The sequence below is a fragment of the Lissotriton helveticus genome, chromosome 4_1, assembly GCF_964261635.1.
Source record: "Lissotriton helveticus chromosome 4_1, aLisHel1.1, whole genome shotgun sequence".
NCBI classification, from domain to species: Eukaryota; Metazoa; Chordata; class Amphibia; order Caudata; family Salamandridae; genus Lissotriton; species Lissotriton helveticus.
In genome coordinates, this window is record NC_136063.1 from 1,491,862,274 (window position 1) to 1,491,878,336 (window position 16,063).

The 16,063-nt window shown below is 43.4% G+C and overlaps 1 protein-coding gene across 1 annotated transcript in view; it reads left to right on the forward strand.

Annotated features, from left to right (window-relative positions):
• Positions 1 to 16,063, forward strand: part of EEF1E1 (eukaryotic translation elongation factor 1 epsilon 1) — a 47,046-nt gene that overhangs the window by 3,607 nt on the left and 27,376 nt on the right. The window contains exon 2 of the mRNA XM_078685823.1: positions 12,903 to 13,103. Coding sequence (XP_078541949.1) covers positions 12,903 to 13,103 — 201 coding nt within the window. The remainder of the gene's footprint in view (positions 1 to 12,902; positions 13,104 to 16,063) is intronic.

Consider the following 16,063-nt stretch of genomic DNA (forward strand, 5'->3'; position numbering starts at 1 on the left):
GCATTTAAAGATCAGTCCAAAAGATGACCCTTGAGCAAATCCTATCAGATTTTACAAGATACAACCCTGCCTGACCGGAACACCTTGCACTAAAAGAAACAGACGGTTATAAAAACTGTTTTGTTCTCATGAGGAACATAAATGGCCATGGTGTAACTGTGGTAGCATTGAACGGGTAGTGTAATGTGTGAACACAATTGGCAACATATGTAAAGGGAATGGTGCTATGGTGTCTTGTAGTAACAGTTAGTCACCTGCAAAATGTCTGCGCTTTTGTAAAAATCATCTTGTCTGTTCGAATAAACTCTGATGTCAATAATAATGTGCTACGTTATTTGCTATAAACTAAAATGAAGCATGATCTCTTAAGTATGCTAACTAGAAGCCCTGTGCTAGCAGGAAGAGTGTGTGTAGAGTAGGGTGCAATGGGCCTCAAGGGGCAGTGCACTGGCGATTTGAAATCATTTGTGACACTGGAGTTAATAATGTATGGCAGTGAAAGAGCATCTGAAATAGAAATTTACAAACCCAGGAGCCCTTAGGTAGAGTGTGACTGGCACCAGGAGTTAACAAGAAAGTGGTACCGCTGGCTTACTGTCATTTCATGCTTAGTTGTCTATTGAACACAATAGACAATAACACTCCTTCCCCTTTTCGGAAATCTACAGGTCTCGGGCATCAGGCGATACAAATCCAACACCCTTGCACAAGCTGGAGCGGAGATGCAGCTTCTCCAGGCAGTGAAATTGTATTGACTGCATTCCTATGACTGAACACTTAAGTGAGGGAGGATGGAAACCTGGCTACGCTTAGAAATTCATTGTGGTCATTCTTAGCTGCTGATTACTTCTCCCTGACCGCTTCCAGGGGTAGTACTGCAGTTTCAGGTGTTTTAGGTGGGGAGATTTCTAGGTGGAGTCTCCCTTTTATCTGTCCCTGCTTACTGCTTAAGGAAGGTTGACAACAGCCAAATGCAAAGATCTCACACTTCCTTGTGCCCTTAATTTAGATATGCCTGCTAGGAGCCAGTGTCATTGCTAGCTGCTGCGAACGCCATCACTTTGCACAGAGGTTGTGACTGATAAGGAACCAGAAAATTACTTTTGAAAGAGAATCAACCCAAGCTGGCTCAGAAACCTTCGATAGTAGATCTATCACCCATGTCTAAATAAATTAGCATAAAATTGGAATGTCAGCCATCCATCTCGTCCCAGAGGAAAGGGAACATCAACAGTCTGCAGTTTCTGCTAGAGGAGCTGTGGGTCTGCCTTGAAGGCTGTGTACCTGCAGGGAGAATTCAGGATAGTGCCTGACCCAGCAAGGGCAAGACGCTGTTGAGGAGAGAAGCTCAGTGTGTTACCGTTGTGAGGGGCACACACAGGAAGTTCACCGAATTTAGGAACAACCCATTTTGTGAAGGGATCGCTTCAGGCAGTTCCTGTTGTGAACTCTGCCAAGGCTTATGAGTAACTTGCATTGTCAACCGCCACCCTGCCATGGACCTGCGAGACTGGTGTTCCCCTTTCTGACGTTAGAGCACCATCATCACAGACAATGTGGAAATCTTTGTTCGGCCTGAATGTTGTAACTGCCACAGACACACACCCATTGACAGCCCGGCCTAGAAGTTGCACTTGTATTATTCTAGCATTTATGTGCACGTGGCCTGGGAAGGCCCTTAATGTTGAGAAAATAAGTGCCACCATATGAGTCTGCTGTGCTGAATCCGGCCACCAGTTATATTCTGAGTGCGTTTGCAAGATGGTCTCTGCAGTTACAGAGCTGTGGGAATACTGAACACACGCACCCCACAACCAGAACCACATCTAGAGTTGTCAGGTACAAGTTGGGCCTAGCGCAGTTGAGCGAGAGACTAAAATGGTAGGAGAATTCTGCTTTATGAACTTTCACCATGTGAACTTGAATTGGTGAAAGCTGTTTGAACCTCTACGCATCCAACCAGTGATGTGTGTGTTAAATTCCGGGTCTGTGAAAATGAGAAAATGCCAAAAGTGTGGAGTCGGCAGAAGGGGGGGGGGAGGTGTTACCAAAAGGAGTTTAGCGCTTTTCTGAAGCTTGTGATTAATATTTAAAACCCTGTAGTTGTGAACCCAATTGAATTGTGTAATATTTAGTTTTGTTGCAGGACTAAAGTAATTGTTTTTCACTATAAGATAAGTTCTGGGCTGGACAGTATTTTGTGTCTGGTCCGAGATCTTTTCCCCAACACCACATGTGACTGCTTTCCTACGCTGCTCAGTTATGTGTTGGATAGGTGTACTTAGCCCAGTTTTCAGAGCTGTGGTAGGACAGACCCTAGGACACCATTGGCAAACTACCTCAGCAACCACAGTTGGGGCTCAGCAATAGCCCTTATCTGTCTTCTGGCCAGCCAGAGGGAGGTCTGACACCTGGTCATGCAGGATGGCTGCCGCCACTTGTAAACTACTTGATAGTTCAGTACTTCTGAAACTTGTAATTTGTGGGCAAGGCACCTTCCTGCAGTGTGTGTGATCAGCTTTTGTAGGTGGTGCCTGCACTCTGTACACACTAGCAGCCTTTCCTGATTTGCTGTAATGTTGGTGCCAGTGGATCCAGGGATGTGGAATTCCTATAGCCCGACGCCCAGGACATATTGTTTGGGGTCAAGGGCAACAAGTTTTAATGTGTATTTTGTCTTTGGGACAAGTAGGCCCAACCCCCTGCAGCACAAACCCTTTGGCTGCCAGTTTGCAGTACCACATTAAAGGTCAGGGAAGGGCACTGCCTGCAGTCAAGTTAATATTTGTGTGCATATGTTAATGCTGTTTAACTTTGTATTCATGGTTCATTAATTTAAAGCCTTTATTATTAGGGTGAACACTCTAAATAAATGTAAATTCTGACTGCACTACTGACAGTGGTTCCAGTATAAAAATGTATACACACAGTTTCAAAGTTTAGCAATATGAAGCTATGCATAATGCTCCCAGAATGCTCTATGATTAGATGCAAATATTTGCAGAAGCCTGAAAGCAAGAATAATGATTCTTAGCTTTCAATATACAATGATCCTAAATGAAAGTAGGGAAAAAAACATTTTGCTAAAGTACTGTAAAATTTCAGGTACCATTTCTTTGCAGCATCATTTAGTGAAAATGTGTTGATGCATGCTAGTATTTCCCAAAGATATTCATATTGGAAAATCAGAGTAACCAGTATCAATAAGATTATGGAAAACATAAAAATAAACAAGCATTGGCAAAGCCAGTAGGTCTGAAATTGCTAGTCAGTGTTTTAGTTTTAGAAATACGTGACTTGTTTTGGCATTGTTTTTGTAAAACCCTATTGATGTGAGAGCTGCCGGGCCCTCACCATTACAACAAACATTGCCAAAAGCAAAATTAGTTATTGGCACTGAACAAAACTATATAGTTCCTTGTGAAAGAGCAGAATGCTGTCACTCACAGTGAAGCCAGCAAATACAGAGAGAGAGAGAGAGAGAGAGAGAGAGAGAATTTCAATAAACCCAAAAGGTCATGGTTAAGGCCAGACAAAATTAGGGGCCCAATTATTAAAGAAAGTCTCAAAAGTGCACCCTTGGTATATGTACTTGCATTATGTTTAGATATATAGTTTTCGTGAATTCACAAGAATTTACAGAAGTAGGACAAGAAATTGTAGTCCTAGAAAATATTTGTGAACTGCATTTTAGCATGAGCAATATGTGCATGTGTAGATTTGCTCATGCGAAAACCTGAGTGTTTGCAAGTTCATTTTCCCTCCAACCACTTTTTTCCTAACTCTGGAAGGTTTGTGTCTGCCATTATCAGGAGTACATTTCCAACATTTCTCAGTATGGGACAAGATTAGAAAAGAGTTGTTGAAAACCCTTAAACATGCAGGTTAGTAGGTTTGCACAGACTGAAAAGGGCATTCCAACCCTGAAACTATTGCTTACCACTACCTTCAGGCCCAGTATGTAGATCTGCCGAAACATGGCAACATAAAGGAATTGCTAGTATTCAAACACTACCATGGTATGAGCCCTTGCATAATCAGAGAGGCTATATAAGAGCTCTTATATAATGAGATTGCTGCCATAATTTGTCGCCGCACTACATGGCACCAAAGGGACAAGTGGATTTTGTTACAGGACAAGTAGATTTATGAAGCAACCTGCCCCATGGACAAGTAGATTTTTTAATAAATTCCACACCCCTGGGATCTGTAGCACAGCTTCCCCGCACTAATCAATACCCGAGCTGCTGCTGCCGCCTACTGGAATTTATACATTTTTGGTGCATTGTATAGAAATAACATTTCCAGCAGCACAAGAATCTCAAAGCACTGAAAGCCCACCGCTTGTCTTTTCTTGCCCAGCCATGACTTTTTAAAATTGTATTCTTTTTATTAAACCATTGCTCATTACACATCGTATGATACAATCATTTACTATCAATGTTGCTTTTCGAGACAGTAAGGTATAGCGTCACTACACTTGCAGTAACAATAAACTTGGCACAGACGACGGAAGCATAATTCTGATTACATACTGATAATATTGTCTTTGATTACCGGGATACCCATGAATCCCCGTTTCCCCCTTCAAACTTCCCTACTCAGTCCTTTATGTAGCTCTATACAGACTTTACTGTCCCCCATGTCAAATTCCCAAGGGTAGCCCTGACTGTGATGGATCACCTGCTCCACCTGTCGGCACCAGTCAGTCATCCTCCCAATCCTGGACAATCTGGGGTCGACTCACTCCTCATGCCTTTGCAGTATTTCTTTTGGCCACCCCTACTGCCCATTGTAACCAAATTTTGGAAGACCTACAGCAAGTTTCATCCCTCGTTATACATATTAGCAGCCATCTGGCCTCTAGCGGGACTGTGATGCCTGTAACTTTGGCCATGACTTGTACCACTCCCTTCCAATAGTATTGGATCCAGGACTGTCTCAGAACATGTGAAAAAATGAACCCACCATCTCACATCTCCTAACACAAAAGAGCCGTATCACACGGGCACAGATGGTGTAGTAAAGACAGAGGGTATCAGGATCTGTGCAATATCCGTAGTTGTATTATACGGAAACAAGCCCTTATGACTATTTGTCTGGGGCTCTGAATTGCCTCCACCCAGTCACCGTCTTCAATAAGCCCTATGTCTCCTTCCCATGCTTCTTGCAAGGAATGCAACCGGTCAGGGGAGTTGTACGTTATTTTCTTATATATTAGTGAGATCGCTCTCATTGGCATTGGATCTAGTAGTAATCGGTCCTCCAAAGGAGTGGTCTCTGGCAGGTGCTCTCCTTCTGGCACATGGCATTGTAGCGCAATCTTTTTATAGATGTTCAAAACACCGGGTACACGTGAGTGTCAAAAACGCTTATTCTTCGAACCGCATTTAGGCACGTAATATCACAACCGAGCACATGTCTGTTCTCAAACTTGCCACCACCGTTCGTTCAAGCACATAAAGCACAATTAAGGACACTTTTTTTCTGTAATTCCGAACACACCGCGATTAAAACCGATCACTCACCTCACCAAACCCACCCGCACGCTACGGTAATTACACCCCAAGACAAGAATCCACTCTTAGCTATATCTTCTACTTTTGTTCACAGAAGCTCCCTGACGAAGGGTATACTACCCGAAATGCATTGGAGCCGTTCGAAAAATGCTTAATATGTAAAACATGGATAAGATGTCTCACATCATGAAACCAATGATAACGCATTAATAAAATGTGACAATAACCTTTATTGTGGAAGCTTGCTTGTTCGAGCACCAAAGGTGTGCACAAAATACAGGGATGTCACCAAGGTAACATGGTGACACATTAACCATATTGTAGCGCATGTCCCACCTGCAGGTATTTAAACTGTTCCGTAACCCCCATTTCGTACTCCTGTAGTTCCGCAAAGGCAAACATTGTGCCCCTGCTCCATATGTCTGAGACACTCAGTACCTATACGTTCCCATTTATGGAAGCCTTTCAAATTCCCAACTTCCCGCAGGAGATCTGTCCTATAACTGAGTCCTGTATCTCAACTTGCCTTCCCGGCAGCAGTCTTGCTAGTTTTTTAGATCAAGCCTGGGCAGCGCATTCGCTGCTTATCGAGGCATGCTGTAATAGAGTATAGACTTGAAGCTCCGCCCACTCTCAGCCCACATTTTTCATTGGCTTGTGTCGTTGTCCTTTGTAAATGCTGGCTTCGGATTCCTTAATAGGCTTGTTAGTCCCTCCTTAGTACCGCCTTGTCTTCATTTGTAAACTCCCATGAGGGCTGGCCCTTTTACTTCTGTCGTTACACGGTATGCCTTATTTAGTCTGTAAACACTATTATCTTTAATAAGTTTCTCCTACTTCAGGCACGACATGCTTTTCTGCAACCTTCAGCGTGCCATGTACGCTTTAATTTTCCCAGCAACGCAGGACAATGGCACCCGCTTCTTTTAAATGAAATGGGTCTCGCATTTAAAAGAGATTGAGCTATTGGCATTGTAAATGATAATGCCTTTTATTTACGTGTTAATTATCAAAATAGATAAATAAAGGGCATTGTCATTTACAATGCCAATAGCTTAAACTCTCGCAAATGTGATACCCGTTGCATTGCAAATGCTTGTTATTATATAGGACTGACAGGTAACCTCTCTGTCTCACACTCCGATCCACTCGGTAAGCCAGAATCTCTATGTCTCCAAATACCCACTCATTTATTGAGCTCCATTGTGCCACCCAATAGTATATCTGAATGTTGGGGATTGCCAGCCCCCTTCATACATCCTCCGTTGAAGCTCACCCAGGGAGATCCGGGAACTGCCCCTATTCCACAATAGTTTGCGCTATTCGCTATTCACCTTACAGAACAAATCACGTGGCGCCCTATATGGGGTATTTTGCAGGATGTACAACATGCAGGGGAGGGTCTGTTACCATGTGTCTAGTTTGCTGAACTGTTGCAAAATGAAAATAGAACTCTGATTTAATCAGTGAAGGCCCTGGAAAGATGCTTGACATGTAAGAAGCCATGTAGTAAGAAGGGTGTCTGCATGTATCAAGATTGTACGTTTCTGCACAAACATACATTTGGTGTTTATTAAGGACAGTTCACCTTTTTTTGTTTTTGTTGTCCCGATTCCAATTAATTTAAATATGCTTGTTTTGGGAAATTATAAACCACATAAGTATTCAATTCAATTCAATTCAATACCACTTTATTCGATTAATAAAAAATCATAAAAGTAACAATACAAAAAAGGAGGGATTACATTAATACACATAGAACAGTTAAAAAAAAATATATATATACATGTGCAATTTTTGTTTTTTAAAAAACACATTTCATTTGACGTAACAAATGTACAGGAACAATATCAATTAATCTATCGCGTTCCGATTCTTACAACGAATGGAAGCCACTTAAAAACTTGCCACTCCATACATGATTACTGGGGATTCCATTAACTGCAAATAGAATAGCGCTGGTTTAACTTGCAGGAATCCCTTTTCCTTTAACAATGGAACAATAAAATTTCTTCTGGGTAATCTGTACAGAGGACAAAAAAACATAAAATGACTAGTATCCTGCAGTGAATAGCCATCACACCTACAAGGGGGAGCATCCTCTGGCTTACACCATGTTTTGCAATCAGTTAATAGTACATGCATCTGATTAAATCTAAACTTTGTCAATACCCAAAGATGGAACGGAATCGTTACTATTGTGAGATATGGTTGGATAGACAAAGTCGAGATCAATAGGTAGTGCTCCCTAACCTTAGGTTTTCTAACTTGTTCCTTCTCTCCCTCCTGCTCTCTGATTTTAATAAAATTTACTTTAATCCGTCTTAAATCCGCTTTTACCAGGGCCTCGGGATTTGTAAAGATTTCTGGTCGTCCCCTGTCCTTAGTGATTGTTTTAATGTAAGATAGCCACTGGATGTCCCTGGCTTTCTCTAGGCTCATGCAACCCCGCAATATAAGGTGGTTCAGTGTGAGGTTAGAGTTCAGCCAGATTTTTATCCATAATAGGATGGGTGCCATATTAATCGTATCAACAATGTAGCCCATACCTAGCTCCTGGTGGATTGAAAAAGTGGCTGAAGATTGGGGTAAGCCAAGGAGAGCACGGAAAAATGTATTTTCCTCATTCTGGATTAGCTCAGAGTTTTTGTAACCCCATATCTGGCAATGGCTATTGTTTTTGCTCTATAGTTGGCTAGGATTGCTTCGCAAGGTTTCCCTCCTAACTGCTTAGCAAAACCTAAAATTGCAGCAGATGATCTTCTAACGGTGTTAAGTTTAGACTTTATTTGGGGGACCCAAGCACCTCTGTCATCAAATACTACACCCAGATATGTAAAAACCTTAACTCTGGAGATCACACTAACATGACAATGGAAGTTATTTGTACTCTACTTTCTAGCTCCAACTGTCATCACATGTGATTTTCCCACATTGATCACTAGATCCAAAGACTTCATAAACTCACCAAAGGAGTTTAATAGCCTTTGTAAACCCAGTGGTGTCCGAGCCAAAAGGACGGTATCATCCGGGTACAGGAGTACGGGTGTCGGCGTCCCTCCCATACGCGGTATATCAAGCGTGGCCTTCCCCAGTGCGTCTTCCAGAGAGTTTATGTATAAGGTGAATAAAATTGGGGCTAGTATATTTATTTTTGAGAGTTTTATACAGCGCGAACAAGATCTTTGCAGATATCAGAGCGCTTTACAAGTAAGAATACAGAGTAAAAATACAAGGTAAGAAGCGTATATACAAAGTAATATATGAGGTAGTTAGGTACAAGGTGCTAGTTACATGGGTAGGTCAAAGGACATGAGGTAGGTCACAGGTGTGGTAGTGTAGGTACACTGAGTATAGACAAACAATTGTGTCAATAGCATAAAGTGCAATAACCGGGAGCATATACTTGCTTAAGCGTGTTTAGAGTATTTAGAGTTTAAAGGTGGGCCTAGTTGAGGTGGGTGTGTGCAGAATGTATAGTCCCACAGGTGCGATAGTAGAAGGGAAGTAAGGATCGTTGAGGTGGAGAGGGTAAAGTGTGCAAAGTCAACCAGGTGCGTCAACAATATAACAATATACATAATCAACCAAGTGCATCACACATTATAACAAAATACAAAGATTGAGCGTATACAATTACGTAATTCGATAATACAGGGTATAGATTCATGTGATACTCATGTGACATTCGTAGTGAAACGTAGAATAGGTCATGTGTATTTTGCCATGAGGATCGCTTTAACTTCATTCTTAAAGATTGTGTTGGAGGAGATGAGCCTTGTTTCAGGAGGGAGTGCGTTCCAGATCCTGGGTGCCATACCTGAAAAGGAGCGTTTATACGTTTTTTCTTTCCGAAATCTTCTAGGTTTCAGCAGAAGATTGCTTGTGCTCCTAGTAGTTCGGGAGCCACCCGAAATTGTCAACTTTTGAGTGAGGTAGGCGGGTGAATTCAGATGCACAGCCTTGTGTGTCATGCATGCGATTTTCAGTTGAATTCTGGCTTCAAAAGGTAGCCAGTTCAGTGATTTAAAGTCCGGGGAGATATGCGAGTGTTTTTTTGAGCCTGTGACGAGTCTCGCTGCGGCGTTAAGGGACGCTCTTAGGGGTGCCGTTGTAGTTAGGGGGAGCCCGCAGAGGGCGGTGCTACCGTATTCTATGTGCGGGATGACTATTGATTGTACTGCAGTTTGGAAGTCTTTGGCCGGAAGGAAGGGTTTAAGTTTTCTCAGGGTATTGATTTGGAAGTTCGCTCCTTTGGTTGCCTTGCTGATGTGCTGCTGCATGTTGAGATTGGTGTCAAGTGTTATGCCTAAAGATTTAGCTGAGTCTACTACGATGGGCTGTACATTTAGAGCCGTTAATTGCTTAAGCCATGTTTGAGCCGTGGATATTTTAGCGGGAGGTGAGATCAGGAGGAACTCGGTCTTCAGAGCATTGAGTTTGAGGTGATTCTCTGCAAGCCAGGATTGGGTGTTTTTGATCGTGGTGTTCAGCAGCATGATGTCCTTGGGAGATTGTATTTTGAGATAAAGTTGGGTGTCGTCGGCATACATGTGAAAGTGCACATTAGAAGCCTGTAGCAACGTGGTGAGCGGTTCCATAACTAGGTTGAACAGTGTTGGGGAGAGGGAGGATCCTTGAGGGACGCCTAGCGATACCGGTACCGGAGAGGACAGCAGGTTGTTGCTTTTGATTCTTTGTGTCCGGTTGTGTAGAAATGAGGTGAACCACTTTAGAACAGTCCCAGATATGCCCATTCTTGTGTTTAACAGTTCGAGTAAGTTCTCATGTTTAACTGTATCGAATGCTGAGGAGAGATCCAGAAGGATGAGTAGACAGGTATCGTTTTGGTCTAGGATTTGGAGGGCATCGTCCACTATGTGAGTCATGGCAGTTTCGGTACTGTGCCCTGCTCGGAAGCCTGACTGATGAGCGTTTAGGAGATCAAACTTATCTATGTGTTTAGTCAGTTGTAGTTGTACGCATTTTTCCAACAGTTTAGCGAGAGTGGGAATGTTTGTGATAGGGCGGTAATTGTTTAGATCAGTGGGGTCTGCGGTTGTTTTTTTTAGTAGCGGTGTGACTTGCCCTACTTTGAGGGCGTTAGGGATGGATCCTTGTTGAAGAGAGCTATTGATAATCTTAGACCAGAGTGGGAGAAGCCAAGGGGAAAAGTCTTTTACAGCGTTAGCAGGAAGGGGGTCAGAGAGGTGATTGGAGGGTTTCAAGGCGCTGAGCAGTCTGCCAATTTCTTCTACGGAGTAAGTGTCAAAGGATGACCAGGTGGCATTGTTCTTAGGTTGAGGTATTGCTGTGTGTCGGGGGTTGGAGTACAGGGCAGCGTCATTGAGGAGATCGCTTCTTATTCTCTCAGTTTTTTGGATAAAGAAGGCAGAGAAGTCTTCGCAGGAAGGAGAAACGACCATGGAGCTGATTGTCTGGGGATGCTCTTTGGATTGTGTTCTGACCAACTCAAACAGCCTTCTTGGACGGTTTTTAGCCTGGGCGAGCTGGAGGCTGAAGAAGTCTCTTTTTGAGCGTTTTATTTTCTGAAGTAGGCGTTTCTCTGTTTCTTTAGACTTTTTAGGTGCACTGCAGAAGGGGCTGACCTCCAGGTGCGCTCTGCCATTCGCATCGCCCGTCTATCCTCATTGAGGCTTCCGTCATACCATGGGTTGGAGGTCTTCTTGGACGAGATTCTTTTCAGTTGCAAGGGCGCCACCTCATCGATTATTGTGGACATAGTATTGAGATAGAAGTCAGTCAGAAGTTGAACGTCTGTATCGCCGGGAGGGGGAAGTAGCCTATTGCAGTTGTTAGGTGGTAGGGTGTTTGGGTCGAGTTTCTTCAAGTCTCTTTTCCACACTTTGTGCTTAGGTGGTTGAACTGAGTTAAGTCTGGTTTTTTCCTTGATGATGAAGGAGACAATATGGTGATCTGACCAGTCACAAGGTTGGATTGACTCCAGTTGAATAGCGCCCTCTTTGGAGATGATGAGGTCAAGGGTAGAACCTCTCTTATGGGTCGGGCTGTTGCATATTTGGTTGAGATCAAGTGCGTTGAGAAAGCTTTTGAGGCTGTTTACCACTGTGTCACTGTTGTCATTCCAGTGGAGATTGAAGTCGCCAAGGAAAATTTGGGTGTGCTGTCGTCCTGAGTTGGCTGTAATTGTATCCATGAGTTGTTGGACGAAGGAGAAATTGTCCCCAGGTGGGTGGTATATAATGTGTAGTGAGCATACCGGTTTGCTTTTGCTGTTGATATCAAGGCAGAGGTATTCACAGGAGGTAAGAGAGGAGACGGTCACTTTGGTGACTGAGAGGTTGCTTCTGTAGGTGCAGGCAATTCCACCTCCTATCTTTTTGTCCCTGTCAAGTCTAATGATACAGTAGTTGGGAGGGACTAGGATATCCAGTATAGGTGTGGAGGAATCAGACAGCCATGTTTCGGTCAGAATGGCTAGGTCCAGTTCCAGGGACATGATGAGGTCGGCGATATCCATGGAATGCCTTTGGGCCGATCTGCAGTTGAGAAGTATGCATTTAAGGCTAGGGGTGCAAAGGGTGGAGGATGATTCCAAAACGAGGGGTACATTAGTGAGGTTGTTGGGGACAGTGCCTCTGTTGTTATCCTTTTGGTGCCTGAGGTGGTTGGATATAATCGTTGGGATGGACATGTTGTTGGTAGCAAGTGGCTTTTGGGGAGCCGGGTCGTAAGAGTGGAGCAGGTTGTGTACGTCAAGGTCAGAGATCGTGTTGGTGGTGCGTCTGGGGCGATTGGTGGTATTGCAAGAGGGGGTAGAAGTCCAATGTGGGGAAAGATGTGTGATGAGGCGAGTAGGAGGTGTGGAGGACGTGTTGTTAGGTGTAGAAGAAGGAGGAGTATTGCGCTTGATAGTACTGAGATTGCAATTGTTATTGCGATTGTTGGTGTTGCGAGGGGGGATCCCTGACTTAAATCTTGCAGAGCACTTACCCTCCTGGGACATTCTAATTGAGGCATATAGATCTTTGTGTAATTCTGCCAGGAAGTACCACATAAGTAAAAAACCTTAAAATTGTTAAAACATTATTTCCCAATCTGTTAAACCTATTTCTATTATTATCCATGAAAATCTTAGCATAAATGAAATTTATTAAGACCAGCTTCTCTGTGTATATATCTCTTTTCTGTGATTCATGTGCAGTCTCAAGTGGTGTGATGGTCTCAGTCTTCAGTTGATTTTTCTGCAAGGGAGTGAGTCTGATAGCATTTGCATCTCTCTCATCACTTTTCTAAATCTGTTTACCTATTTTAACTTCTTTTTTCCAAGATTTGCTATCTGCACGTGCACACTAGTTTCCTTTAGATTAATTAAACCATCTTCTTTATTTTGCCTTTTAGGTTCCAGTGCTTCAGTCAAACAATGGTCCAAGTTTAGTTGGACTGGCCACTATAGCAGCCCATCTAGTGAAACAAGCAAAGAAAGAACAACTTCTTGGGAGTTCAGCTGAAGAAAAAGCTATCGTACATCAATGGCTCGAATACAGAGTGACTCGGGTTGACAAACCATCCAGTAAAGAAGACATCTGTACTATGTTAAAGGTAATCAGGGAAGTCACTTACTTTTGGTAGTTAGTTATTGTTTGCTGTTAGTCATTGGCATATCCCTTTGGGCCTGATTAACCCCTTCCACGCTCATGACGAGCTGGGCTCGTCATGAGGTAGCCTCCTCGCACGCTCATGACGAGCCCAGCTCGTCATGAAACATGGGAATGATCAAATCTCAGCACAGGAGGGGAAAATGCATAGCATCGATGTGGTTAAGAGCTTGGCGGTGCGGGAGCAGACTGATATGCCGGCGGACTGCTCCCGCACCGGCAAACCTGTGTGCCCACCGCTCATCTGAGTATGAGCTTGCTCGTGTCTGGCGGGCTTTTTTTGGCGGTGCCTCTAAAAATGGGCATTGCAATGGGAAGGCCAAAAAAAAGTTTCTCCACAGGATGGACTGTAAAGTCGAAGCCGTGCAGAAACTAGGGTGCGTGCACAAAGGGGGGCAAATGTTCCCCCTGCAGGCATCCCCATGCAAATGGGCAACAGGTGGCCCTGTAGGGCTCTCTTTGTTTCTGGACCTCCATGACACCGCTGGCAGTCCTGAAACCCGTAATATGCATGGCAGTGCCGCAGTGGCACCACCAGCATGTTACTGCGGCCCAGACTGCTGGCCCACCGCCTAGAAACAGCAGTTCCCTGGAAGCTGCAGCAGTGCAATGGCGGTCTGAGCACCAAAGTTGTGATATGTGGCGGTGGCTGGACCACCACCACAGCGCCCGGTGAGTGTGACGGTCCTCGGATTGCCTAATGCACACCAATCTTGGGTCCTGCTCCATGAGGAACAGTTCCCTCCAGATGGGAACACAAGCAACCCCAGACTAAGCAACTCTAAGCAGTACTTCACAGATTCAGCCTAACCAGGCTGAAACCTGCCTGGAGTTGTTTGTGTTTCTTTTTGGAGGGGGCCTCATCTGGCATTTCAGGATTGACTCTTCCCTTAAGGGATAGGTTCAGTCAGTATGGGTATTTGCCTTGAAAGGCACAGTGGGTGAAAAACGATGGGCTGGAATGCTCCACCGAGCGATTGGAAGTGGCTAGACTATTTGCAAGCATTCCTCACATCACAGTTTGTGTGATTGATGGTATCTGTGAACAGAACACAAAGCAGGTCCATATAAATGTTGAAAATGATAGGAGACAGTATGGAACCCTGGAAAACTCTGCAAGTGAGAGGGATCTTTTGGGACCTGCTAGCCCACAGATACAAATTGACTGCTAACCATGAATGTTCTGATAATTACTCCACCAGGAAATGAAGGCTTTAGTCTTTGTTATTCTGCACTGTAGAGGGTTTTTAGTAATGCATAATCGTGACCACCTGGAAGATCAAAACATTTACAGTGGAGCTCTATGAGCTTTATCCTGACTGTTTGCAAGCTTCACCTAATACCGCAAAGTTGTTTTCCCCATACTTGAAAGGTAAGCCATGCAGCTTATTAAGAGTAATGTTTAGATCACAGATGAAGTAAATGTGGGTGCAATTGGCGCATACAGCATAGTGCCTCCTTCAACATGGCTGGGACCCTGGATCCCGGATCCCCCAGGGTCCATGACCATAAACTGTTATGGGGGCTGAGATTGCAATGTAGAGTTTTTGGTGAGATTTATTTTTGGGAATAGTTTCCTTTCTACGGCCAGGCTATTTGATGAATTTATTATTTAATGCATCTGCATTTCACTAAACTTTCACAATATTTTCAGAACTTTATGTTTCTATGACCTTGTATGGCATCAAAAAATTTAGGGAGACTACTATCCCCATGGCGCATACTAATGCAGTCCTGGGAACTGTGAGTGAACCAACAGTCTGTTTACCCTGAGACGACTTATATTGGTTGTGATCAAATTTACCGCTGCCTGTCTTCGAGTTCAACCAGGGCATCTCCTTATTCCGTACCCACCAAGTCTGTCTGCCTTTTGTGGACCAAAATGTTCAAGGAATGTACCTGTTCTGTGCCCCGAATCTAGCAGAGCTTGTAAATATGCCAGAAGAGTGGATACCTCTGAACTCTCATTATAGTAACTTGTAATTCTTAATTTAACCAAGATATGAAAAGCAAATTATTTGTTTTAAACTACCGCTTCTTTAATGTTTTTGTTTGTCCAGATGTCTGTCCTCTCTACCTCCCATCTTACCTAAAAAAAACAGCATCCATTCTTTAGCGAGGTAAAACAAACTTAAATTGGAAACACCAGCTCGCCTTTTTTATAATTTACAAATAGAGTAGATATGGTCTGAAACTAATCAGCTATGTCGTATTGTAGACCGAACAATATAAACGGCAAGCTTTAGAAAGCCTCATGTCAGATGAAGAACCGGCACCAGGACATGCTTCACCACACAACGCAGAAAAAAATCTGTGACCTTCTGCTAGTCAATTACCTGTGTGTATGCTTGAATGAAGGGCAAGTGGCATTCAACTAATCTCACTCTTACAATCTAACAAGTGCACATGGTTACTACAAAACCAACCAGCACTGACACAAATCAGCAACTATATGAAAGATCTATATCTGTTCCTCTGCAGAAATGAAAAATACAAGAACATTTTCACACTGCCACTTGGAATTGCCAACAAAATTCTCCAGCCATGACATAGATGCTAAGTGTCAGCAAAGTATTTTCTAAGAGCAATTAATCTAATTTAAGAAGCCGCACACATGTTAAAGGGTGGCATTCTCTTTGAAGTTCATAAGTTGTAAACGTACAGGACTAAACATGACATTTAAAATGTAAGTTATTTTAAAGATCTTTGAAATCTACACCAGTGTAACATTCCACCCCTGTAAGTCATGCTAAAGTGCTGGCTGAAGTAGTATAACCTACTAATGTCTTCCCTGTTGTGAACTTGAAGCAGCATTTCGTCCCATTTTCAGATGTCTGTGCAATGAAATATGTGACTGTTCTGACCCTTCACCAAGAAGTGTCCTTTCCCTAATTGTTAGGCCAT